The sequence below is a fragment of the Euprymna scolopes genome, chromosome 6, assembly GCF_053919585.1.
Source record: "Euprymna scolopes isolate OS-2025 chromosome 6, ASM5391958v1, whole genome shotgun sequence".
NCBI lineage: Eukaryota > Metazoa > Mollusca > Cephalopoda > Sepiida > Sepiolidae > Euprymna > Euprymna scolopes.
The window spans coordinates 137,549,531-137,576,072 of NC_136487.1; the positions used below are offsets into that span (position 1 = coordinate 137,549,531).

Consider the following 26,542-nt stretch of genomic DNA (forward strand, 5'->3'; position numbering starts at 1 on the left):
TACATATTAACTAAGATGTGGACTTAATACTACTTGGTTCCAAACCCGTTTGCCATTGATTGTCCTATTAGGAACCAGAGTTCTAGACTATATAGCTCTGACCCTTCCATGTTACTGTTCCTATCATAATGAGGAAGGGTTGTATTTTAGGTGGGTGCTTGCTGCTGCTTATTGTATGGATGTGATATATATAATGATAAAACTCTGAACCGTATTTGCTTGCATCTTGTCTTCAACGATTGGGTGATTCCATTTTTTAAGAAAGGGGATGACCAGTTTTTATATAAAAATCCATAAAAAAAGAATATGAAAAGTATAAAAATTTATAACTTTATTCGTTTTCTATTGATGACGTGCAGGAATACGAAAATATATGCATATGGGCATGGCTTAGAGACTACTATATATTAGGTTTAATAATATAATAAATGCTAGAGAATTGTCTCTATAATAATATGTAGATAATCTGCATGAATTAAAATATCATTAAAATGTATCTTACGACCGGGCAACGCCTGGCGTCCTGCTAGTATAACAAATATTATATATATAGTTTATTAATTTCTGTCTGCTGCCTTTCCTTTCCTTTTTTTTATGTGAATGGAAAAACAAAGAAAACAGCAGAGCTCTGACACTACCAAGTGAAGAAGGGTTTGACTTGAGGGGGGAGGCACCGTTGCTGTTGCTGCTGAGCATCGATCACTCATTTTTAATTAGATTATTATTGTTGGCATTTGTTTCCTCAATATCTTTCTAGTTAGAATTCTTTCTAGAAAGTCATCAGGTACTTATGGGAGGGACCACGTGAAAGTTGCCTACATCCCTAAGTGAATATGATTCTGTGGAATGGACTGGGTTCGAACTTGGCACATACAGGTTGTCAGTCTGTCGTTAACCACTTAGCCACCATCATCTTTCTACTGCTGCTTGTTGTACAGCTATATATCGAGCCTATGCGTGTGCAATGTGTGCCATCTCTTGATTCAGCTGTTTCAATTTTGAGATGATTTTCTTTAACTTCACACAAAAGTTTAAATTAATAGTTGAATAGTGTGTATATTACTAAAGCTTTATTTAATAAATATTCTGAGTTAATTTTTTTTAATTTATAAGATTGTTTTTAAAATATTTTTCTTTGTGTGTGTGTGTATATATATATATATAAATGAATAACATTATCGCTACATTCCAAGATCCAAGTATTTATTTTCCATGCAAAGCAGCTCCTTCAGTATGTTCAAATTTCAGTACATGTTTTACAGATCCGTTTCATTATGTAGAAAAAATCAGTTGTTATCATGTCAATATCGACTCTTTTCATGCATATACTCCTCAGAAAAAAAAATAAATTGTTTGATTAGAAAGAAAAAAAAATGCATAACAATATAATGTAAGAAAAAAGAAAATTCTTAGACTCAACATCGTGTTTGTAGCCATCTTGTTTTGTGTGTGTGTGTATATATATATATATATATATATATATATATATATATATATATATATATATATATGCGACATTGTCTTGCTGTCTGAGAAATGGTCTCTACCAAACTCTCAATTCATGGTCTACAGACTTAAAACTTGATATATAGGGCCTGTGGAACAAATTCAGTTTGCACTTTAGTCGGTAAAAAGAACTGCTAAGAGGTAAAATTAAAAAAATTGAAACTTGGCAGGCATAAGTCAACTTAAAGTGCTCTTGTATGCTTACGCAAATATATATTTATCCATTTGTCGATTAATTAACGTTTTCTTATATATCTGCCAATAGTTCAAATGGTAAAAACTAGGTCTGAAGTGCTAAATGTTTTGGTTTCGATTCTAGCTGATGGCACTAAAGCCATTTTATTTTTTTAAGTTTTGAAATCACTACCATATAGTGGGTGGCAGATTATAATCAATAGAGTATTAGCTCTATAATAATAAATATAAAATCTGCATGAATCAATATACATTTGAATATGATATTTTATGACCAGGTCATGTTAGGGGGGGGGGTTGCTACAACTAATCAATAAATTTTAGATATTTTCAAAACGCTTCCTCAGTGAGTTTTTATCTTTTTAATCAAATTAAATCGAGAAAAGTTTCAAATATGAAACTGAAAAATGTTCGCTTCATTTTACTTATTTATCTTTTTGCAAAGCAACTCAACATTCCAGTAAGCTTGCTGCAAGGAAGGTAGGCTCCCTCTATCGTGCTAGAAAACTACTCATATTTGAGAGTATCCTGTACCTCTACACGGCCACCATTCGCCCATACATGGAGTATTGTTGCCACATCTTGGCTGGTGCATCTACCACTAGCCTCTCCCTTTTGTATAGGGTCCAGAAAAGGGTCTGTAACTTAATAGGTCCCACTTTGTCAACTAGACTCCAACCCCTGCCCCATCACCGCAATGTTGCATCCCTGTGTCTGTTTTATAAATATTTTAATGGAATGTGCTCTGATGAACTCATTGTACTTGCACCTCCTCGACGTATATATGCTTAGCAACAAAATCACACCCCTTCACTGTTGAGGTCCCTAAATGCCAGAAAACTTTTTATTCTAATAGCTTCTTTCCTTGAACAGCTAGACTTTGGAATTCCATTCCTGCTACATTCTTCCCTGACTGTACTGATATGCAGAAGTTTAAATGTAATGTAAACCAACCTCTTGTTAATCTTTCTTAAACATGATCCCAATTAGTAGTCCCTTGCATCTCATGAAAAAAGAATTTCAAAAGCTACAGGTAAACAAAGTGCAAGAGAGAGAGAGGCAATCAATTGAACTTAAACAAACGGTAAGAATCTTAAATGATCTCCTGGTTGGAATGTCTGAGACAACAGGTGAGTTTTGGGCATCCAGTAGGATGCCTCCTCCTCAGTTAGAACAAAAAAATAAAATAAAATTGTGAGCCATAAGTACCAGTCAACAAACAAACTCATTAACCCTTATCCTCAAGTTGTCTCTGGGCGTTGATAATCGATTTTATTTAGACAAAAAAAATGATTAAAATTACGACCATGCTTCTACAATAATCACAAGAGTTCATTTATTGTGTTAGGCATGAAGGCCTAATTGTTTTTTTTCTTTGTTTTTTTTTATTTATTTATTTATTTTTTTTTTTAGGTGGGGGGGGTAGGTGGTCATGCAAGTTGTCTGTTACTTTTGGACTTACACTACACTGGACTCTCACGAAAATACCACATTCAGTCTTTGGATTGATCCTACTTAGGTTATTTCTGATTTGTTTCAAAAATCTTTTTACAAAAATTATTCGTGAAGAGTGAGACAATGTTTGTAATCTGTACAAAAAAGTAGAAAAAGTCGGTTAGTAAGGCCTCCCAACCCCTATAAGTGTAGCCTGTCCACTGTTTTGAAAACAAGCAAGTCAGGAGGTTAGTGAGATGTTAAAAATAAAACCGGGTTGAAGTGTGGGTGGATGGTGTCCTCCAAGATTTAAGACCGCAGTTTAGGGGTGACCTGGATTTTATAAGTTTTATTTTTATTAGATTTTTTTTTTTTTTCATAAGAGAATACGCACAATAAAAGAACTTAATTCTGAAAGAGAGCATTAAATCCTGAAAATCAATTTTTGATCACTTCATAAAAATGATCCAAATATGATTATAAATTGTAATCCAAATACTGTCAAACTAAAATTTACATGTGTATTCATTCTTTTTGCAAACTGTTATCCTTATCTTAGTTGTTCTTATTGTTGGTTTCACCACGTTTCGGCCAGCTCATCCTCTGGCCTTTTTCAGGTGATTGTGACAGAAATGCTGAGTCTTGTAACATTCCCAGTAATTACTGCCTTCCATAGTTGTTGTCTCACCACGTTTTGACCAACTAATCCTCTGGCCTGCTTGGGTAGGATTGAAACCGCTATCTTCAGACAATGCTCGCTTGAAACCGTAGAGATTCAACGCCTCTATCCATTGGACCATGGGGCCGCCAAAGTCCAGAGAATGAGTTGACCGAAACGTGGTGAAACAACAACAGCTATGAAGATGAGGATAGCAGTCCGCAAAAAGAATGAATGCACAAATTATGAAGCCTCATTTCAAAAAAGGATTCCAAAGAATAATAAAATCCACGTTAATAAAAACTGGCTTTGCAATCTAGTGGAGGATGATCTTTTTCTTCAAGCCTCTTTTTAGTAGAAGAGATATGGTTAGTCTTTCTCTACTCTTTAATTATGCTTATAATAGGTGCACGACTGAGCTCCAATTTGATTCTCCCAGGTAAAACATTCACAGCAAGTAGTCCTCTAATTATCAACACTACAGAACTTCCCTTTCTACCTCTGTGTACCTAAATCCAATAACTTTTTATCTTGGAAGATAATACTGAGACTACTTTCCTGCTAACTACAGCATAATCATCTTAAAGTCTAATTTCAACAAATATGTTGAGCTATTCTCTTAATCAAATTCAACTCTTTCTGGCTATCATTTCTTTATCTTTCATAGTATTGTTAATCATCCAATTAACAATCTTATTAATGCTTCTCCACAAATGGCTTTCGGCCTTGCTAAGTAATGATCTATTAGTATGAAAATAAGGTTCTAAAAATGATCTCCAACCAAATGAACTTTCTGAATAGCTATAATGCTTTCGTTTCAATGATTTAAAGTTGTGATTAGGAATTTATTCATGAAGCAATGGTGAGTGGGTGAAACCAGCTAGTCAGTAATGATGATGATGATAAAACAGCTTCCCTGCAGACTAAGACATGATTGCCTTAGAGTCCAATGTCAACAAATACTTCTCAAGTCGTCCTTTTCAGTAATTCAGTTTTTTCCATTCCGTTCATCGTTTTCAATCCTCTCGTATTGTTCATCGTTCAACATTCTCATGAATTTTTCCTTGAATGGCTTTTAGTCTTGCTAAGTAGTGACTCCTCTATATAAATAAAACGGATTTGTGTCTGTGCGTAAATATTTAACCGATAAACTCAATTACTGGTCACATAACACTGAAATTAACAGGAAATAGTAATCCTACACCAAGGATGGTTTATAATGAGTGACATCTTTGTTTAGATAGATGAGTAATGCATACAGATATGTAAGTTGAAATGCAAAATGTTCACTTCAACTTGCAGACATGTTTCTATAACTGTTGTGCATGCACAAATTCATTCATAGTTTGTGTTTTAATATTAAATCTTTATTTGTTGATAGCTCAAACAGTAAGGAATGCAGCTGGAGCGCTAAATGTTTTGGTTTCGATTCTAGCTGATGGCACTCGAGTAATTTCTTGTTCGTTTTTTTTTATTTTTTTAAAAATCTTTTGAAATCAGGACTATATTAGGTACAATATAATATTCAATAAAGAATTGACTTAATAATAAATATGGAATCTGTATGAATTACGCCAAAAAGCTGTAATCGGACAAACATCGTTTTTACTTAACTCTAAGCATCTTAAGTAATGCCAGAGACTATCACTACCATATTATACAAGAGGAAGAAAAAACAAACAAACAAAAAAAAGAACTGCTCAATTTTCTGAAAGTGAATATTTTACTATTTGGAAATTTGAAAGAAAAATTCAATTTTATTTTTAATAAATAGCAATGTTTATTAAAAACAATTTCACGCTCGTCTGGTCTTTCTAACCGTTAAATCTTGAATTATTATTGAGTGTTTCAAACAGTGAATCCCTTCTTTTTATATTTAAGTGTATTTTATGACATAGCAAGACCAGGTGGACCCCCCCCCCCCAGTTAGCAATAAAAAAAACCTGCCCTAAAAATTATCTCCCAACAAAATGGACATTCTGAATAATTATGGAAGTTTCATTTTAATGACTTCAAGTTATTAGGAATTAATTTATGAAGCAATAGCGAGTAGGTAAAATCAGTGATTTATATAAATGACTGAATTTGCACAATCTGTTTATGAAGCATACATTAGTTTTTGAACTATCATACTCCACAAAAAATAATAAACAAAAATATTTGGAAAAAAAAAATGTAACAAGAAAAACGAAAAGAATTTTCAATGAAATTTTAATGACCTTTAACTTATTTCATTAAATTTAATGACTTATTTCATTGAATTTAATGACTTTTGCATAGTTAGAAACAAATAAAAATTCATAAGTTTACAATCATCGACTACAAAATCGCTTTTATTTTATTTATTGTGTATGATTTTATACATATTGCGTTGCCTGTCAAGTTATGCAGGGAATTTTAGTTTTATTTACCAATGAGTCACAACTTGCCAGGGCTAAAAGCCACTCGAGGATAAAGGTTAGTGATATGAGTAGATTGTCAATTGAATGAAGAATACTATGACAGGATTGAAAATAATGAAATTGGATTTATGAGTGCCTTTTATGACGAGCATTTAATATTGCATACAAAGACAACCAAATTGTAGCCCACAGGGAAGCAATCGCTTGGTAATTGTTCCACAGGCAGGAAGTTTTTGGAAAGAAACTCTGTTCATGGAAACTGCGTTTGATGTTAGGCACATGGAGAAAGAAATTTTTTTTTTCCTTGTGAATATAATTCAATCGCCAAACTGAGGAATATTTTAACTTGTATTTTGTGATTAAAATATATAGGAAAAAAGACTGAGGAAACAAACGTCGATTAAGTAAACTTTAATATAATAGACAAGGACAAACACAACAACTGTCCACTTGTATTGGACAAGGTGTTGATATACCTTTGACCAAGCAGGGATGACCATCATTTATGGAAAAGTGTTTGTAAACATTCACCGACATACACACTCGTGAAATGCTGTGAGAATAATTGAATGACCTACCAAAGTTGTGGCACCAAATCGAAGAAGGAACCATATTAAAGGTGCACATTAGGAGTTCTGTCAGTTGTTCCATCCTCTCTCTTTTCCTTGTCGGTATCCAAAATTTTGTTGACCTGCGGCTCTCTCTCTTATGGTTATCATCCTGTGTCCACCATTGTGTTCTGTCTCTCCTAACTAGAAAGTGTATTTCTTGTCCCCCCCCCATCTCTATGTCACTTGTTCTCTCTTTCTCTCCTATGAATTTCTCTCAAACGAGGACAGATTGACAAACCATTCCGGATATTTTTCTCACACTAAGCAGCTACAAATAAGCATTGGCTGGTTTTCAATTGGTTTTAATTATAGACACTAGATATTCAAGTGGCTGCCATTCTGGTGTTCTAATAACTATTGAATGTATGTGCGACCATTTTGTTTTGTTTTCTTACAAAATCGCTTACAGCCGATTTGGAAGGACTTGCACGACTTCACACGTACACACAAAATGTGAAGGCTCTTTTAAAAGAAACGGTTTTACTATTTATGTACGACAAATTTAGGCACAACATCGATAAATAACTCCTGCATCATCTTTAGTGTATGATATTTATGCATGCAATTAAAACAACCTGGGGTTCTTGTGTCAAAAACAACAGGAAGCAACCAACTTTAATTTAGACTGTTTTTCATTTATCTTAGTAAAAATCTTTATACATAGTGAACAATTTTTTTCAGACTGACAGGCTGAGATTTGAGGAAATTAAATAACTTTTGGATATTTTTCATTGTCATTTTTTTATAAACATTTATAATTAAAACGAAAAATACTTATTAAAAAAAAACATTTACGATTTTAAAAAGTAAACAAATATTTTTCTTTTAACTTGAGGGAACATTTTTGCTTATGTGTTTCTTTTTTTTTTTTTTTTTTTTTTTTTTTTTTTTTTTTTTTTTTTTTTTTTTTTTTTTAGGTCTGAAAAATTTTTTTTAGTTTTACAAAGATTTAAGCAAAAAAAATCTTGCAATGGTTACAAAAACAGAACTCTGTCTGAAATAATCAATATTGAGCACTTTTTAAAAAATATTAATTTTAAGTTTATTTTTTCAATAGATTTAAACTCATAATGTAGTAAGCTCCCTCAAGGTGGAGTACTTTCATGGCGGTAATGATGGCATCCATAAAAAACAATACTCTTCCATATTAGGGTTCTTTCATTGATTAGTATCATAAAATATGTAATCTAGACAATGCGCTAATAACTTTTGAATGTATGTGCAATCATTTTTTTTTTTTTTACAAAACTGATTACAATCTTGACTGGCTTCCTGACTTAAAATCCACCAAACATTGATAATATTTTTTCTTTTTTTTCTTCCTGCTGCGAAACTCATGTTCTGCCAAATCAAAAAAAAAAAATTTCTTTTCTCTACAATCAAACTAAACACCATAAATAAACGTTTGTAGATATAAAGAACTTGAACCATAAAAACGTTTACCAAAAATGCCTGGATTCCGATTAAGACATAATGGTGGAATGAACTATGTAGATTCATCATTAATTAATACAATATATATGTTTATTTTTATTTTTTTATACATATCATCCTATTATATTCTTGTGTCAGTGTGATCTGATGAAAGTTCCATATGTTTCGGAAACATTTCCCTTCCTCATATCTGTTTACAACAGTCCCTCATATACATACTTAAACTAAAATTGAGCACATATCTGAGGAAAGGAAATGTTCCCGAAATATCATATACGTAACTTCCATCAGACCACACTGACACCAGAAATATAATCTAATGTTACTAAAGTGTAAAACAAAAACACATATATACATATTGTACTAATAAAAAGGTTAAATATGCACAACTCCTTCCACTATCATATCTTACTTTGCTTTTTGTGTCTATATTGTATTGCTTTTTATAAATTACTTCTATATACACACTAAACAATGCTTCAAGCAAACTATATTATCCTCCTCTAATAAATATATTTGACAATATGTCTGGAATTAAATATTGTTACAGGCTTTGGATTGTTGTCCTAACAATGTTTTCACCATTGGATTCGCTGGCCTTCACTTTTGGTAGAATTTGATAATCTTTACAGGATTTTGAAACTGAACCATTTATTTAGTCCACCATCTGGTTAGACTACTCTCGTTCAGGATCAATCTTTTAGATAATTCCTTAACACTTAACTGTCTTTTTTACTATAAATATATTCTAAAATGAATTCAAACTAGAGGTTGAAAGTTCGATACCCGGTTAAGGAAATTATTGGACAAATAAAAATAAGGCACGAAAGTTTTGCTATAAAATGAAACAATAATAGATGAACAATTAATACCGCAATACAAAACGAATTCTTGAAATTGGGTAGGAGTGCAAAGTCTTCTCAAGCTACTGTCACCCTGTAGAACGAAAGCAGTCTACCCTAGAGGGTATAACTGCCAAAGCATTGAACATGACAAAAATGAAGAAAATAGTTGACATGATAAACTAAGAGTTCTCTCTCTCTTTATATATATATATATATATATATGTACTAGCAAGCCACCTGGCATTGCCCGGTCATAAAATACGCTTAAATATGATATTTTGATTAATGCAAATTTTGTATTTATTATATTACTAGCAGTTCAGCCTGGCTCTGCTCGGCCCCTATGTACTGTTCATAACTTTCTGTGCATATATATATATATATATATATATATATATATATATATATTAAAAAGTTTGACTCTTGTCCAGGTAACCTACATCTAAAGTTTCAAGTGTTTAGACCCAAAATTGGCAGAGGAGTTTGGTAGAGTCTGCAAAGGTCAACTCTTTCAACTTTGACCTTGACAGCTAAATTTTCACCCAAAAACTGATTAAAAAGCTTGCATGTCTGAATACCCTTTATGTAAAATTTGAAATGTTTAGACCCAAAATTGGCTGAATAATTTGATAGAAATCTCGGTGGTAAAATTTTTTGTAACTGTGACCCCAATTTTGACCCCCTTAACATTTATTGTTTTGGGCTCGAATCAAAGTTTGATTCATGTCCAAGTAACCTACATCTAAAATTTCAACTGTTTAGACCTAAAATTGGTGGAGTTTGGTAGAGTGTTCATAGGTCAAATCGTATTCATATTTGTAATGTCATCGTTTGACTTTCACCTGGCAAATTCCATTTTTAATTTACCAATTTTCCCCGGCTAAAACCCAAGTATAAAGTTTTGCATGGGTTTGAATACCCTATATATGAAGTTTCATATCTGACAGAGGAGTTTGGTAGGCAACATTTTTTAAACATTTATATACACACACATAAATATATATAGAAAGAGATGCATGCTTACTATAAACTTTTTACACAAATATTACGCAAGTATAAATCATGTAGAATATCTGCATATATTATATGTATTAGTTAACTAAAGATCATCATCCCATAAGAAAACCGAAAAAACTAATAGGGAATTAATTAAAATGAATGTTTAAAAGAATATGCAAATTAGCTACATCTTTTAGTAGTGAATGCAATTCCACAACCTTTTTAAGTAAAGAGAAAAAACGGTTTTTAATGTGAATATCAATTCACAAAAGAATACCCTAATTCATAGGAATATATATATATATATATATATATATACACTAGCAGGGAGACCCGATGTTGCCCGAGACTGATGATCAACAAATATTTCACACTCCTATATATTTATTGTCATCGAAATCCGTGAAATCGCCATGGAGAAAGCTTCACATGCCTCCATGCAGTAACTTAGTCCAAAATATGTTATTCTACATTGCACTCCAGAGAAGCCACTGTCTCTTTTATAAAATTATTTTATATAAACTTCTTTCCAGTTAACGAAAAAAATATTAAGAAATTTACGTTCTAAGGTTTGAACCTACAGACCACGTCCTACAAAAAAACAAATTTTCAAGTCTTATAAAATTCTTTGCAGTTGATGAAAAATATTAAGAAATTTACATGCAGAGTTTAAACTTACAGACCACATCATGCCCCCCCCCCCATCCACAGTAAAATTTCCACTGCCCGTTGTTCTATCATTTTTGCTAAGGGACGACATGGAAAAAATGGCTTTACCGATGATAGTTAAATTAAAATAATGGTATTGATTATCGGTAATTATTGGATGTTCTGAGACAAGACTTAACTAAGATCACTCCCAGACTTATACGCTAAAATTCTGTAAATGTAAAGAAAATCTGTTCAGCCGTTTTGGAGTCTATAAGGAACAAACTTCCACACAAAGACAAAGTTGCATTTATATAATTGTAGAAATATATTTGTTTGCTTGTTTTTGGAATCCTTAGAGATGAAGCTTCATAATTTGTGTATTCCTTTTGTGGATGTTATCCTCATCTTCGTAGTTGTTGCTTCACCACGTTTCAACCAACTGATCCTCTGGATTTCTTCAGCTGATTAACCATGACGGGATAGGGATGCTGAATTTTGTAACTGTATCCCCAGTAATTACTGCCTTCCACAGTTGTCTCACCACAGTTTTGGCTTACTAAACTCTGGCCTGCTTGGTTAGGGTTGAAACTCATTTTTAGAAAAGTCCCACCTGGAACTGTAGACTCAACGCCTCTATTAACTCTATCCTTCAGGGCCCGTGACAAGTGGATAGAAGTGTTGAGTCTTTATGGTTCCAGGTGAGCATGGTCTAAAGATAGCTGTTTCAATCCTACCAAAGCAGGCCGGAGGATTTGTTAGCCAAAACATAGGAAGACAACTATGGAAGGTAGTAGTTATGAGACTCAGCATTCTTATCTCGTTGAGGTTAATCATCAGAAGACTAGAGGATGATTTGGCTAAACTGTGGTAAAGCAACAAGTATGATGGGGGTAGCAGTCCGCAAAAAAAAATATATATATATATATATATATATATATACAAATAAATAAGTTATGTATTTGTTAAATGTAAATCGTTTCTGACAAGAGAAACTACTTGATGGAAGGAACTAAATGCAAGAAAACTAGCCAATGATAAATATTAGATTGATAGAAAACAGCAATTCTTTCCTTTTTATCAGGGGAACTTGATTATTACAAGTCTGTATCTGTAAAGATTAATTTTCACCATTGTAGAAAAAAGATATAGGAATTATTAAGAACAAATTTGAACCAAATTTTAATTGAGTTAAATTAAAAAAAATATTTTTATCAATTCTCATCTAAAATAGTTGTGAAACATAATTTTTAATTGATGAATTTTATCATTTTTTTCCCCCAGGGTATATCAAACACAAGACTCGTTTTGGAGAACCTTATAAAGTAAGTATTTTCATTTTTTTTTTTTTTTTTTTTTTTTTTTTTTTTTTTTTTTTTAAATCCATGGATTACAACACTGGCCAGAGTGCCAATCATATATAGGGCTATGACAACAGAATATTTTTTACATTGTTTTTACTCTCGAGTATATACTCGACACAGTTAATCAACAGAAAACCACATCACTCTATATAAAAGCATATAAGATATTAACAGATACACACTCGAGAGTCAAAACAATGAAAAGAATATGCTGCTGTCCTAGCCTTAATCATATAACCTCTGTCACTGCTATAACAATGGATTTTTCTTCCAAATAAAACTAAAACCATTTTAAAGTGAATAATTTTTTATATTGAAATGTTAAACTGATGTATTATTTACACTCTAACAGTTTTCACATTATTGGTAATAAGTGATGTTCACTGGCATCTGAGTGATGATAAGTCTCTCCAAGGTTCCAAAATGCTCCATTTTCGTTTACTGTTATAACGTAGCTGTTACAAACAAAGGAAAAAAATAAAAATCCACATCAGCATTTTTCTGATTGTAACATAACGTTTATTACCGTTACTCTCCCATCTCAACATCACTTAATCTCTCGATGCCACATGTCCATCCAACTTGGTGGTGTTTCTCTTCTGACTGCATGCTGGCCTCAGCCGGTCCATTTTTGCCTTCACTTTACACATCAATCTTCTTCGGCGCCAATTCTGTTTCTCCCGAACACATGGTATCTTTTTTTCTCTTTTTCTTCAGATGCAAACCTGAGCACACTTGCCAATTTGCATACGCGTTCAAACGCTGCTAATACAATTGCTTGCCATCCATCCTTTGGCTGCTGCTACTATTTTCATATGCACTCATGTGCTCTGTTACACTGTTGCAAATCGCGTTATATTATTGCAACAGTCATATACCTTTGATTTCTTGATAATGACCGTTGATTTTCTGTGGAATTTATGTGGTAATAAGCCTCTTCAAGACTAGTACTCTCTGTGATCTTCCAGTGGAGGTCCGAATGGTGTTTACTCTTTCATGTTTCCATCTTCCTCACAACTATTTTGTATCGTAACAACCAATGTTGATGCCACCATATTGTTCACAAGTCCTCAGTGATTGCTCACTGGTAATAACACGTGGTGTTTCCGAGAGTTCGAGTGACAGCAAGTCTAACAAGATTTCCAGCACTTTCCACTTCATCACCATTGCAAACAAGTTTGTATTAACAACTGTTTAACATTAATTTCTCACTAGTGACTGTTCGATTTCTCTGAAATCTGAGTGGTAATAAGTCTCCCCCAAGGTTTCAGTACTTTCCATACCCTTCTAGTAGAGGTCTGGTTAGTGCTTACCCTTTTTTGTTCCCATTCTCTCTGGCTATTCATGATTGGGATCTCCACTTGCATGTGTGCATGACTGAATTTTTAAAATATTTTTTTGTCTGTGTTTTGGGTTTAACCACATTTTCTGTTATTTTATAATTTGCAAACAATCTGCAGTTGTTTTTTTTTTTGACTTAGCATGTTAATTCACTTGATTCCCTCTTCTCTAAATCATTCATAACAGACACTCGAGCTACAACCATTATCAACAATTTCTCTTACTTTCTATCTTGCCGACCAACGAACACTCATTAATCCTTATTCTCAAGTGGCCTTCGGGCCTTCATAAGTGGTGACCTAATAAAGATTTATGAAAAAAAAATCCACAAACCATGTCCTTTTAACTATACTTTCAATTATTCTATGCATTAAAAATATCTATCATTGAATTAGTCACATCTTGTAATGCTCAGTCCAAGCACGAAGTAGAAGAATAGAGGCTTGGCTCCCATGATTTTTGGTGAATAACAATCAAGGTCCTAAATAGATGCGTGTCCTTTATCTCAATCATCATCAACAGTGATGAAGTGATTTTGTCAGCATCTGGCAAAACAAAACTTTTTGCTACGAATTTTGCACCAAATTCAGTCCTATGCAATCAGGGTCTCCTACCTCCTGAATTTCCCCCCAGAACCGAAAATAATCTGAGCAGCATCTACATACCTGTTTGTGATGTTGCCAGACTCATCAAGAACCTGACAATGTTCAAGTTATAGTACTAAAAAAGCTGCAACTAGAACTAGCATCCATTCTGGCAAAGTTGTTCAATCGATGCATAAAGGAAAATGTGGAAAAATTGGAAAATGTCATTAGTTTGCCCAATATTTAAAAATAGTGGAGAGCTGTCTTCTGCATCTCCTTACAGACCAATTAGTCTTTTATGTGTCATAAGTTGCTTGAATCTGTGTTACATAGAAATCGTCAATCATCTAAGCAAAAACAACATACTCAATGACAAGCAATATACTTTCCGTCCAGCAAGATGTACAGCTGATGTACTGACTGTAATTTCACATAGGATCAGTGAATCTATTAAGAGTTTCCTCTCAAGAACAATAGCTCCTGACCTATCAAAAGCATTTGATAGGGTTTGGCATAAAGGTCCACTACACAAGATTTCCAGCTGTGAAATATCTGAAAATGTTTTCTGATCAAATCTTTTCTCCGATAGGTTTATACAAGTAATTGTTGATGGGCAAAAATCTGAAGTTCAAAATATCAATGCTGGTGTGTTTCAAGGATTCATTCTGGGCCCAACTCCTTTCCTGATCTTCATTAATGATCTCCCAAATCACATTCTAAGTTTATTCATCAACATATATGCAGACAACACTACCATCTATGGCAGCACTTCAAAGTCCAACAATGACCAAGATTTCCTGAGAGCTTGAGCACGTAGATAGTAGTGGCTGTTTAATTTTAATGCATCCAAAACCAAACTTATCTTTTCACCATAAACTCTGATCTCTACTTTGTCCCAGTTGATATGAATGGCTCTTGTCTAAAAGAGGCTCAGTGTTTTGACAAACTTCTGGGTTTGACCTTTACTCCTGACCTGCAATGGAAGACTTACATTTGTTGCCAAGGATTTTACCACTCCAGAAGATATCTAACTTCCAACGCAGTACTCTATTTGTATAAGGGCCAGATATGACCTCAAATGGAGTACTATTACCATATGTAGCCAGGAGCTCCCTATCCTGCCTTGACAAAGTTCAAAATCTAGTAGGTGATGTCTTTTTCTCCTCCCTGCAACCCATTTTCCTGCAAAAGAGATATTGTGAGTTTGTCTCTGCTTTATCGTTATTTTCATGGCAAGTGCTCGTCTGAGCTTCAATCTATGATTTCCTCTTTGTCAAATTTTAACAAAAATAACACTAATCTAGCTACAACGACCATCAATATCCCCCCCCTCTCTATCTGTGCCTAAATTTAAATGCAAATTCCATGAACAAAACTTCTTTCCTATAAGATCATCTCGCCTGTGGAACTCTATCCTGCTGGTATGCTTTTTAACTGACTACAATATGGTGTCTTAAAGTTCAATGTAAACAAGTTCTTGTTGAATCCCTCTCTCCTAAATAATCCGTTTCTACCCTCATTTCCACCACTAACTGTTAATAAGCTGTTGTCTTAGTGACTACTTACACTCATTAACTCTTATTCTTGAGTTGCCTCCGGGCCTTGATAAGTGGTGACTCACATGTAAAAAAAAAAAAAAATCCTGATGTGTGCTGCGTGGTTGGTGTGAAAATTGAATCAGGAGTTAATCAAATCTTTTGAAAGCATTATTATAGATGCCACCAAAAGTTTAAAAATAAATAAAAAAAAATGATTTTTCATTTAATAAAATATATAGCATTACTCTATTTTCTAAAAATTTTCAAATTTAAGCTGTATATATATATATATATATATATATATATGACACTGAGGAGTTGTGATATAACAAAACAGGACTGTATGTCGATGACTACAAATATTTTAAGCCCCCCTCTTTGGGTAGACCACTGTCGTAAGTAATCTCACCCGCTACTTAATTGGCTGAAAAATGCGACGCTCGCTCTTTGTTTATAAACAAGCGGTTAGAGCACTGTCCAAGTGGTGGACGGATGTTTGTTTAAATAGACATTTGGCGAGATTATTTACGGGTGTGGCTCCCGTGGTTTGATCGGTAGAACTGCTGACTTACGTGATGGTTCTAGGTTCAATCCTCGGCCTGGGAGAGGTGCTAATCTAGCAGCACTGATGAGTTGTGATACAACAAAACCAGACTGGAACTCTGGAAGGATATCAGGACCAATATACTTCTCCAATCGGTTTAGCAAGAGCCGTGCAAATACCTTTCCAGCTGCAGTCAACAGATAGCTTGATTATTTCACAATGTACATTGACACCACCCTGTTTCAGCCGCTCGACAGAAATGCCATCCAGCCCAGGTGCTCTGTTTGAGTTCATCTTTTTTATGCAGCCAACCGTTTCCACTAGAGCTGGCTCAGCATCAAGTTCCGGATGAAAGCAACACTGAGGGATACTCTCTATTGCAGCAACATCAACATTGGATGGGTTGTAAAAGATCATGAAAGTGTTTATTCCATCGATGCATAATTTCATCTGAAATTTTAAACAAGGTTCTTTCATCCTTTCCCAGTTGAAGAGAATTTTGGACCATAAGCCTGATGAAGCAAAGCATAAAATGTCTTAACATTGTAGGCAATCTGTATCTCCTTGGATAGGTCAGTTCTTATTTTATTAGAGTTTTAGCTAAGTCGCTCTCTGGGTTGAGATCCAGCAACAAGCAAGGGTGATAACCAGCAACAAGTCAAACTGTAGACTAGTTGAATGCAGGTACTGGTCTTCCGCTTTACGTTTTTTTTTATGTCAGAGATTTGTTTTTCCTAGAAAGGTTGCCTTCGCCATGGATTATGAGAGCCTTCTCCATCTTAATGCCATTTGATCCATGACTGGAACTTGGGTTGCTGGACGCCAGAGCATAATCTATATGCTGGTGGGTCATGCATGCCACAGCTGATAGGATCGAAGCTCATCTGGAGGTTTCTGTCACACTTACCTCACCATTAGCCTTTTTTTTTTTTTTTTTTTTTTAAGAACCTTAGCCCACAAAGCAGTGGGGGTCCAGTTATACGGTGCACCCTCGCCATTCATCAGAGCCCTGTCTGCATGGCAGTGGTTACGACATGCATATGGGGTTGATTTGCCTGGGAGAAGCTCAGTATGACACTAAGACAGTGTATTTTTAACATGCGTCCACACCAGACCATGGCCACAGATATATATATATATATATATATATATATATGGTGGAACAATAAAACTGTTGCCCCTAAAGAAAACACTACAGCTTTAATTTAAAACTTTTATTGAATAAAATTAATTCAAGTAACTTGATAATGTAGTAGAGCTGACGTCTATTCAATGTAGCCACCTTCAGCCTCAATCACCACCTTGATATGGGTTCAGAACTGGGATCATGCCTTTTCCACTAATGCCAGTGGGAGCTTGGTGATTTACGACTTTTAGTTACCCCCAAGAAATTTTCAATCTACTGTGGCAACCCAGTCCTGTAAAGTCTCAAAGGCATATATATATATATATATATATATATGTTCATTTTAATATGAATTAATTTACTTGATATGATTGGTATGTTTGCACATTCATATTTTTATTCAGCTCCCTAAATTACTTAGTGATATCCAGTTGTATCACAATGCAGGGAGCAAAAAACTTCATCTTTCAAAAATGTCCACAAAAACTACTAGAAATTCAAAAAAGAAAAAAAAAATGGCAGCAGGGGAGTTGGGTAAACGAAATGACTATGAAATTTTATTCTTGTTTTATTACAGTTATGGAATCTTGATCGATCCTGTGGCTTCTTTACGGATGTTTATTCAAAATCCTCATAGTTGGCCAAACCTGTGCCTTCTTCTTGGTACGTACTATTATTTTATTCATAAATCTCCCTATGAGAATATATTGGAACGACATTTTATTATATTAAAATACATTATTTTAATAAGAGTGTGCACCCTTTGTAAAAAAATGGTGAAAATAAATCAGTGTTCAGAATGGTAACAGCTGAATTATATAAGTAAAAAAAAAAAAATAAAATAAAAAAAAGGGACAGAAAACATTTCAAACAGGAAAGTTTAAAGGAAAAATCTATAAATTAGTGTAGAAAATAGAAAAAATAGAAAGAAAATCTTATGGGAATAGATCAAAAGGGTTTGTTTAACTTGCTAGTCACGTTATCAGTTCTCATAAATACTTGGATTCTTTGCACAGTTTTTTTTTTTTTTTTTTTTTTTTTAATCTAGCTCTAGTGTGATAAGACGGGGACATATAAAGCCAAGTAACCCATAACATAAAGTTGAATCCAAGAATCTTTAGTAAATGACACTCCACTGACCAAAGTAGACAAGTTCACCTACTTAGACAGTACTATCCAACAACGGAACTATAGCCACATAAATATCAAAAAAGAAGTCAATCTGCTGTGTTGGAAGAAGGTGGTGGCTGGCAAAGGAAAAGAAATGTAGAGTCCCTCCAGCTGCCAAAATGGTTTACATGTGTGTCAGTTGTAGTAGAGCTTTTAAAAGAGCGATTGGGTTAGCCTAGTTTTTTATATGTTCACATTTATACACATCTGTAGTACATTTTTTTTTTTTTTTTTTTTGCTAAAGTTTATCCTCTGATAAAGAGTTTCTCTTTAAAAATCCATGATTTAAGAATTTTTCTTCATTATAATTCTTTGTTTTGAATTTTTGATGGATTCATATTGTAATTTAATTTTTAATTATATCATCAATTTTTAATGGTTTACACACACACACACACACACACACACACACACACACACACACATATTGATCTTAGAATCATTTTTATTATTTCGGTCATCTCTTTGATAGCAGCAAAAAATTCAAAATCGATTTTTTTTTTTCTATCATTTTCATTGAATTATCTTTCCCAAAATATAAATATTTTCATAAAATAAATTAACAGAAAAGATATAGTGAGGTTGGTATTGAAATAAAGGTTCCCAGACAATGTCGAGTTAGTACATAAATAGTGTTTGTCCCAAAAGGAGAAGTGGTTTCTGCCATACTTTTGAGACTGACCTTCATACCTTCATTGTTGGTAGCTTAGCTTTTAAACTCTGTTAAAAGCAAAAACAAATAACTGCATTGAAGTGTTGATAACAAATAATTCTTTGGTCAGGGTGACCTAAAACTGACAACGTATCCTAGCAACTTGATAATTTGGATAGACAAGTGTCGTTCCAAAAGTAAACACTCCTATTTTTTTTTTTTTTTTTTTTTTACTTACTCCAAAAATTGAACTACGAAGACAGAACGAGGGACAATTTTTGCTCCAGAATTTATTTTTCTACATAGTCACCACCATTCTCAGTACATTTTTGCCAGCAATTCACTGACACATCTTTGCTTCTGACGCATGTTCATGACGGGGATTGTTTTCCTAGTCTCACTCTGGCAATATCTACAACAGAGAGCTGAATCTTTCAGATCATGAATGCAAAAGTTAAGTCATAAAAATGCTATTTGCAATCCCCTAGGATACATTCAGGCGGATTAAATAATAGGAGGCATTACTTTTGGACCCCCCCCTCCACCACCACGTACATTGTGAATTTTGGAAATTTGAACTTTTGCCCAAACTTTGTGTGAATTGGTGTTCAAATGGCTTTTTAAATGTTATATTACTCTAGATGTCAAAGCTTTGGCTGTCTCTCTCTTATAGGACAGGGTTGAATATATTATCCGATCCTTTCCTTGGGATTGGAAACTGGAATATGTCATTGGAAGAAAATGTTAAACTTCAACTGTATTTAATATAGCTTAACTTGAAATGTTGATGAGGATCGATAATTTGTATAATTTAAACTACTGTTCTCATCCTAGATGTTATTTTCAACATTTCAGTAAATGTAACCTCTGATCTTCAGTTGCATATTGTTGAACTCTGGAATCTCTATAGTATTATAAATTTATATTTTATCTTTACCTAAACCTAAAGATATATTCCATGAACGAAGCTTCATTCTTAGAACTGCACACCTGTGGAACTCTCTTCCTTTTGCCTGCTTTCCAGGTCCTGGATATGACCTTAAACTATATCTGATGGTCAGGCCCCAGCTTGCGGGCTTTGGGGAGTGTGGAGCTACCCTTTAATTGCCATTGCTCCCAGGTCCACTCTGACCCGGAGTGGTAGTATTTGCTAGGGCCCCAACTATGGGTTAAATAGAAACCAACTTGAAAAAAATCAAATATATTCTATTAAAAAGTTTTCTTCAAGATCACTGGATTTGGTATTAAATAACCTGAAAAGGATTGATATGCCATAAAACCAACCAACCAACCAACCAACCCACCCAGCTGACTACAATTTGGTCATCTGAAAGTCCAACGTAAACAAATTCTTGATGAACCGTCTTGAGTAATCCAATTTACCAAATTTCCACTACTAACGATTACTACGATATTATCCCATTGACTACTATATACTCAATAACCCTTATCCTCGAGTGACCTCCAGACCTTGATAAGTGGTGACTCCTATGTATAAAAAAACAAAAAAATAATGGAACCCTTTATTTAATCCCCAGGCTTAGATTGCTTTTATTCTGTTGGTCATGATCAGATAAGTGTTCAGTAATTTCTAACAAGATAAAGGTAGAGATAAAAATTTTATCCTACGTTTTTAAGACGATTCAAATATTGCCTTAAAACATGTTAAACAAATTCCTGCTTTTGAAGTGAGGTACTTATTTGTTTCAGACAGTTTTCCTCATCTTGGCAGTTATACCTCTTCTGCCGCCTTTTTAGTGTCTTTTGGCATAGTTGTAGATTGAAAGATAGGATTTATTAATTTTTCTTTCTCTGTTCCTTCACCAAAAACTGAACTCAGAATATCTCAATAGAATTCACTCTAGAATTCGTCCACTTGACTATCTTAATTAGTTATATATATTTAAAAGGCATTATGTCTTCTCTAAATATAGGAATTAAGATGGGTTTTTTTTTTAATGGAAATTGCTCCAGACAAGACATAAAACCACTTGATGTAAGGAGCTAAAAAAAAATATCAAGATCAAAAACTTGACAACGATAAGTGTTAGATGGAATAGATTCCATGAAACAGCAATTCTTCCTTTATCAAAAACATCACTCATGGTATAGTAGGACTAAAGTACAATATAAAGGAAGTGAGTTACGAGGCTGCCGAAAGTAAGCCCAAGATGCACTCGCTACTTTCCTTAAATTATGATATAATGTATTTTTTTTTTTTTTTTTAAGAAAATTAGTCCCTTTTGTCACAGAAGTGACATTGATCGTCTTCCTCTCCTGTCTTTATTTTCATGAAAGTGCTCGACTGAGCTCCAGTCTTTGGTTCCTCCCTTTGAAACATTCAGTCCTGTGTACCTAAAACCAAACAAAATTTCCATGAATAATTTCTTTCTAATTTGAGGAACACATTACCGTATGACAGCTTCCCTGCAGACTACACCATGGTTGCCTTAGCATCCAATGTCAACAAATACTTCTCAAGCCATCCTCTTAAGTAATTAATTTTTTTCCATTCCATTCATTGTTTTCAATCCTCTGGTAGTATTGTTCATCATTCATTTAGCAATCTCATTAACTTTTCTTTGAATTGGTTGGTAGCTAAAAGATCAAGCCGTCTGAAGATACTGGTTTCCTAACCTAAAATGCACCAAATGTTGTATTTCCCTTTGTTAAATTGTCATATTTTTCAAAGCCACAAAAGAAAAGCAACAATTTTCCTCCACAAAATAACTAAACCCAATACCACAAATAAATATTTGAAAGTATAAAAGAACTTGAAGCCTAAAAACTTTCTTAAATTACTGGATTTGGCATTAAATAACCCAAAAAGGGCTGTGAAAACTGCCCTAAAAATGATCTCGACAAAATGAACTTTTGACCATGTGCTGATTGGTCCTCATTCTGATAATGGCGGCATGATGAAAATGAATGTAATTGTAAATCACACGTTAAAATTTGACTCTTTTTAAAAATTCTGTTAATTTCTTATCTTAAATTTTTTTTAAATAAAACCAATACAGTTAAAATAAAATGGTAAAAATCATAGTTAAAAATATGATGGTAAAAAAAAACTCTCAAATAATTGTAAAAAAAACCTTGTTAAAAAACAAAAAAAAACAAAAAACAATGTAGTTTAAAAAATAAAGAAAAAAGCTTGATACAAACCCTTACACATATGAAAAAAATTTGGTTAAAAATAAATAAATGGTAAAAAAACAATTTAGTTAAAAGAACATTTTATATAAAGACTAGGGGGGGGGGGCTCGACGTTGCGCGGGTGTGTATAGGTGGTGTAGTAAGGAACACTGAAAAAAAAAAGTGGTAGTAGCAGGGAGAGGGAGGGGAAATCAAAACGAGTAGGCAGCCCGGGTGGAAAGAGGTGTTGTTAAAAAAAAAGTGGTAGTAGGCAGGCAGACTCAAACCCGTAACGCAAAGGAGGTGCCTGACGTTGTCCAGGTGTGGAGAGGTGGTGTAATAAGGAACCCTGGGGTGGGGAGTGTTTAAAAAAAAAAAAAAAAAAAAAAAGTGGTAGTAGTGGGGGGGGGGTCAAAACAACAATAGGTAGCCCGGGTGAAGAGAGGTTTAAAAAAAAAAAAAATAAAAAAGGTGGTAGTAGGCAGGCAGGCTCAAACTTGTAACACGAAGGAGAAAAAAAAGGTTAAAAAAAAAAAAACCCAAAAAACCATGCCATCTTAGCCGATGTTTCTAAGGCACGACTGGAAGTCTCGAGCGTTGAAATTAAGCATAGTCAATCCAACTGAGACGATGACTTTGTGAAAATGTTGATGCAAAAACCGACCCCCTCCTTGTAAAAAAAAATTGCTCAGTTGAGGGTGAAAGAATTGTTTTTGGCCAATTTTTCGATATTTGTTGTCCGAAAGATTGAGCTTGAAAATGATACCGATCTGGTCAGGATCCGTCGTGTGTGTCAAACGTTTTTGTGAGACCTACACACACACACACACACACACACACACACACACACACACACACACTCTTTTTCCTTTTGTATTTCTGCGCCTGCGTGAACTCATTCACTTAACTATCCATTTTTGCAAGTCAACTTTTTGATTGCCATCGCTGAATTTGTACACTTACTGTTGTATCATAGCGTAGCGGTAAGATGTCAGGTTTTCTTTCACTTTCTTTTCTGCCTTCACGACACAGGTTCGAGCTTGCCTGCCTACTACCACTTTTTTTTTTTTTAAATTTTCTTTAGCAGTTCAGCACACACCTCCAAACACCCGGGCAACGCCAGGCACCATCGCTGGTTATATATATAAGAACAATGTAAAACTTAAATTAAAATAATTAAAAAAAAAAACAAACAACTAACCCCCTCCCCGATTCCTGTTTGTTATTTTATGTTGCACTTTCTGACCATCCTGTATTTATGTATAATCTAGTTTATCTAGAACTGCATTTTTTTTTATTTATAAGAATCTCTTGATGAAAGGTTAAAAAGTAATTATCTTATCTCGGCAATTTTTTTACTTTAACTGCAACTCAACACTCGCCTTTAAATTGATGACTTTTATACGTTTTCGGGTCTGCTGAAAACGAATATCATATTCAAATTTTGGTCAGAGAAGTAGGTTTTGGGTATTAAGACATTTTTTTCTCCCCCAATGTATTACTTAATGAATATCAGTGACCGTTGCCATTCTTAACATGCAGGAGGGGGTTATTTTGTAACATGCATGCGCATTAGTATTTGTTCAGTTGGGGAAAAATATGGCAGCCAGTGAAAACATAAAGGATTACATTCGATAATAAGGGTCTTAATATCCAGAAAACTATTAGTGTGACTTAAATTTAAATGTGATATTCAGTTTCGGCATACTCGAAAACCAATAAAAGTTGTCAGTTTAACGGTGAATGTTGAGTTGCAATAAAGATACCATTATTTCTCACATTGTTTACATGGTACTTTTTTTTTTTTTTTTTTTTTTTTTTTTTTACCTCTGTGATCTTATTGGAACACAAGGTGGAACCGATTCTAGCATAATTATAAGAATTAGTAGTGGATGGAGAGTTCAACAAATTCTCCCATTACTAACCAGCAGAGCGTTACCACTGCCATTAAACCTAGCTAGTGAGGGTTGAGGACATGCGTTGCATGGAGAGAAATAATGTGAGAATGATTTGTTGAATGTGTAATATGAGCCTTAAACACAGACTTAGATCTGATGACCTCAGAGGAAGATTAAATCTGTACAATATATGGAGATGTGTGCAGAAGAGTAGACTTTGATATTGTGAACACTGTGAAAGAATAGATTAGTTCTTGGCTTTGTAGATGTACGAGAGTTGAGGTAGCAGGATCAATTTACTGAGGGAGGGGCAAAGAAAACAGGAAGTGATAAGGATGGACTTTAGAGATAAAAACCTGGCCAGAGAGAAGTTACTTTGGAAGTCAATTTCTAAAAGCCGTTCAACACATGCCAACATGCTAAACAGATGTTAAATTCCATGTTTCTCTGTGTAAAAGAAACATTTGGAAAACTTGTCAATGAATTTAAAAATTTAAAAATTACTAATGGGGTGCGGGTCGCCCGACTTTGCCTGGGCATAAAATACGCTTAAATATGATATTTTAATTTGTCCACATTTCGTATATATTAAATAATAATAAAAAAAAAGTATTTAGGTGCCATCAGCTAGAATCGAAACCAAAACTGTAGCATTCAAAGCTGGTGACGTTACCACTGTACGAACGTGACACGCATATAAACCGATCAAAAATAAACTAAGATAAATGTACAAAATGTTTAATGTTATTTTTAAATTTTGACTCATTTTTGACCCCTTAAAAACAATTTTAACAGGGTAAAGACCCATTAAAGAACAGCCCGTAAAAAAATCCAATCATTTGAGGCCCCTAGTGCCACTCTATGACTTTTAGTTTCCGAGGAGATAGAGTTTGAAAATATGGAGACACAGACAGATGTTTATATATTAGATGAATAAGTCTTATATATGTTGGTGCTTTTGACATTTTTTGCACTCAGCCACTGATTGATCTCCCCCCCCCACGCCCACCAAAGATTTAACATTTTGTTTTTATATGCTAGACTTTAACGGCTGACCCCCCTCCCACTATTTACAACCAATGTATTGCCTTCCTATTTTCTATCTTTAATATGAGATGAACAAAAATCAATAGAAAACGAAACAGTTGCACTTCCACACCATGACAACAATTCAATTTCAATACAAAACTAGAAAGACAAACTGGTTATTCAACTAATACATGTACTAGTAAATTATGAAAATATATTTATGGTAAATAAGTTTCACAGAGGTTTCATGTTTCATTTCTGTAAGTAATCGCCAAGTTTCAAATGCAATGGAATTAAGGTTACCATATGTTTTTAGTACACACAAGTGGTGTTTAGTCTAGTTAGCTAACCAATAAGAATTTTTGTTATTCCTTTACACAGATTGTTTCCATTAGTCAATGGCAGGGCTTCCCTTAAAACTGATTTTAAATGTAACACCTTAATACATCTCTTTATAACATGTCATGTTGATACATGAAACTATATATTTTAAGCTGTACAACCTAGCGTTACTCGGGAATTATTAGTTTCAAAATAAGTTTTGTGAAATATGTCTGTTAAAGGCAAATAAGGAACTCTAATATCTTAAGATTAATAATTTTTTTTATTATTTTAGTAAGAGTTATTTCCCTTAGATGAGTTTTCTTTGAATGTTTAAGATGTGCACTGTCTGCAAAATTCTGGGTGGACAAAAAAAACCAAAAAACAAAAACAAACTTAATTTTTTATTTTATTTATTTAGTTATTTTTAGATGCATCTAAGAGTACTTTCAGTGTGGCTGTTTATTGTCCGTTATGCCTTGGTGAATGAGGTGCGTCTTTAAATGAGGTGAGGAGATTATCAGATAAGACATGTTCAAAGAGAGGGGGAGCATTAAAGTGTTAAGTCCATTAAGGATAACTTGCAAAAGCTTCGTCACAGGCTTTGAGTCGATTGCTTTATTGTGCCACCATGTTAACAGGTTATACTAAAGTAATTCCTGAAAGCAGTTTTGGTTTTGCCAAACCTGTACATTTTACAGTTCTTTGCTTATTAGAACAGTGCATCTTGTCCTTGTCAAGAATGTTTTATTTTTTATATTTTTGTGAAGCTGTAATGGTCTCTTTGCTAATGCACTTGTTTATTGATGGTCAAGAATTGAGATTTTATTCAGGGTTTACTGACTGTCCTTTTTAATCTATGCATATTTAACAGGCTAACTGCATGAAAGAACCCCCCCCCAAAAAAAAAAAAACGAATTTGTTAATCGATATTTTCATAAAAAAAAAAAAAAAATGTAATATACTTGTTACTGCAAAAATCAGAAAACAATGATCCCCCTCCTCTAAAACGTGCCAAAATAATGTCCCCCCCTCCCTCTTTGCCTCAACATAGAAAGTGAACTTTGGGTTTACTTTTGGCTGAATTGTAACTCTTGCTTCCCTTATT

General features: G+C 33.9%; 2 protein-coding genes across 4 annotated transcripts in view; one reads left to right on the forward strand and one right to left on the reverse strand.

The window, feature by feature from the left end:
• LOC145277982 (TBC1 domain family member 20-like) overlaps nucleotides 1-7,037 on the reverse strand; it is a 129,461-nt gene extending 122,424 nt beyond the window's left edge. The window contains exon 1 of one of the 2 annotated variants that reach the window (XR_013868269.1): nucleotides 6,774-6,991. Coding sequence is in view for 1 of the 2 variants with exons in the window: in XM_080130123.1 (XP_079986249.1) it covers nucleotides 6,774-6,978 (205 nt within the window). In the remaining variant the exon portion in view is untranslated. Of the gene's footprint in view, nucleotides 1-6,773 lie in introns of both variants that reach the window. The other variant, XM_080130123.1, reaches the window with a different exon arrangement.
• Nucleotides 1-26,542, forward strand: part of LOC145277981 (diacylglycerol O-acyltransferase 1-like) — a 117,247-nt gene that overhangs the window by 41,649 nt on the left and 49,056 nt on the right. For both annotated transcript variants that reach the window (XM_080130120.1, XM_080130121.1), the window contains exons 3-4: nucleotides 12,017-12,057; nucleotides 17,807-17,892. In XM_080130120.1, the coding sequence (XP_079986246.1) occupies nucleotides 12,017-12,057; nucleotides 17,807-17,892 (127 nt within the window). The remainder of the gene's footprint in view (nucleotides 1-12,016; nucleotides 12,058-17,806; nucleotides 17,893-26,542) is intronic.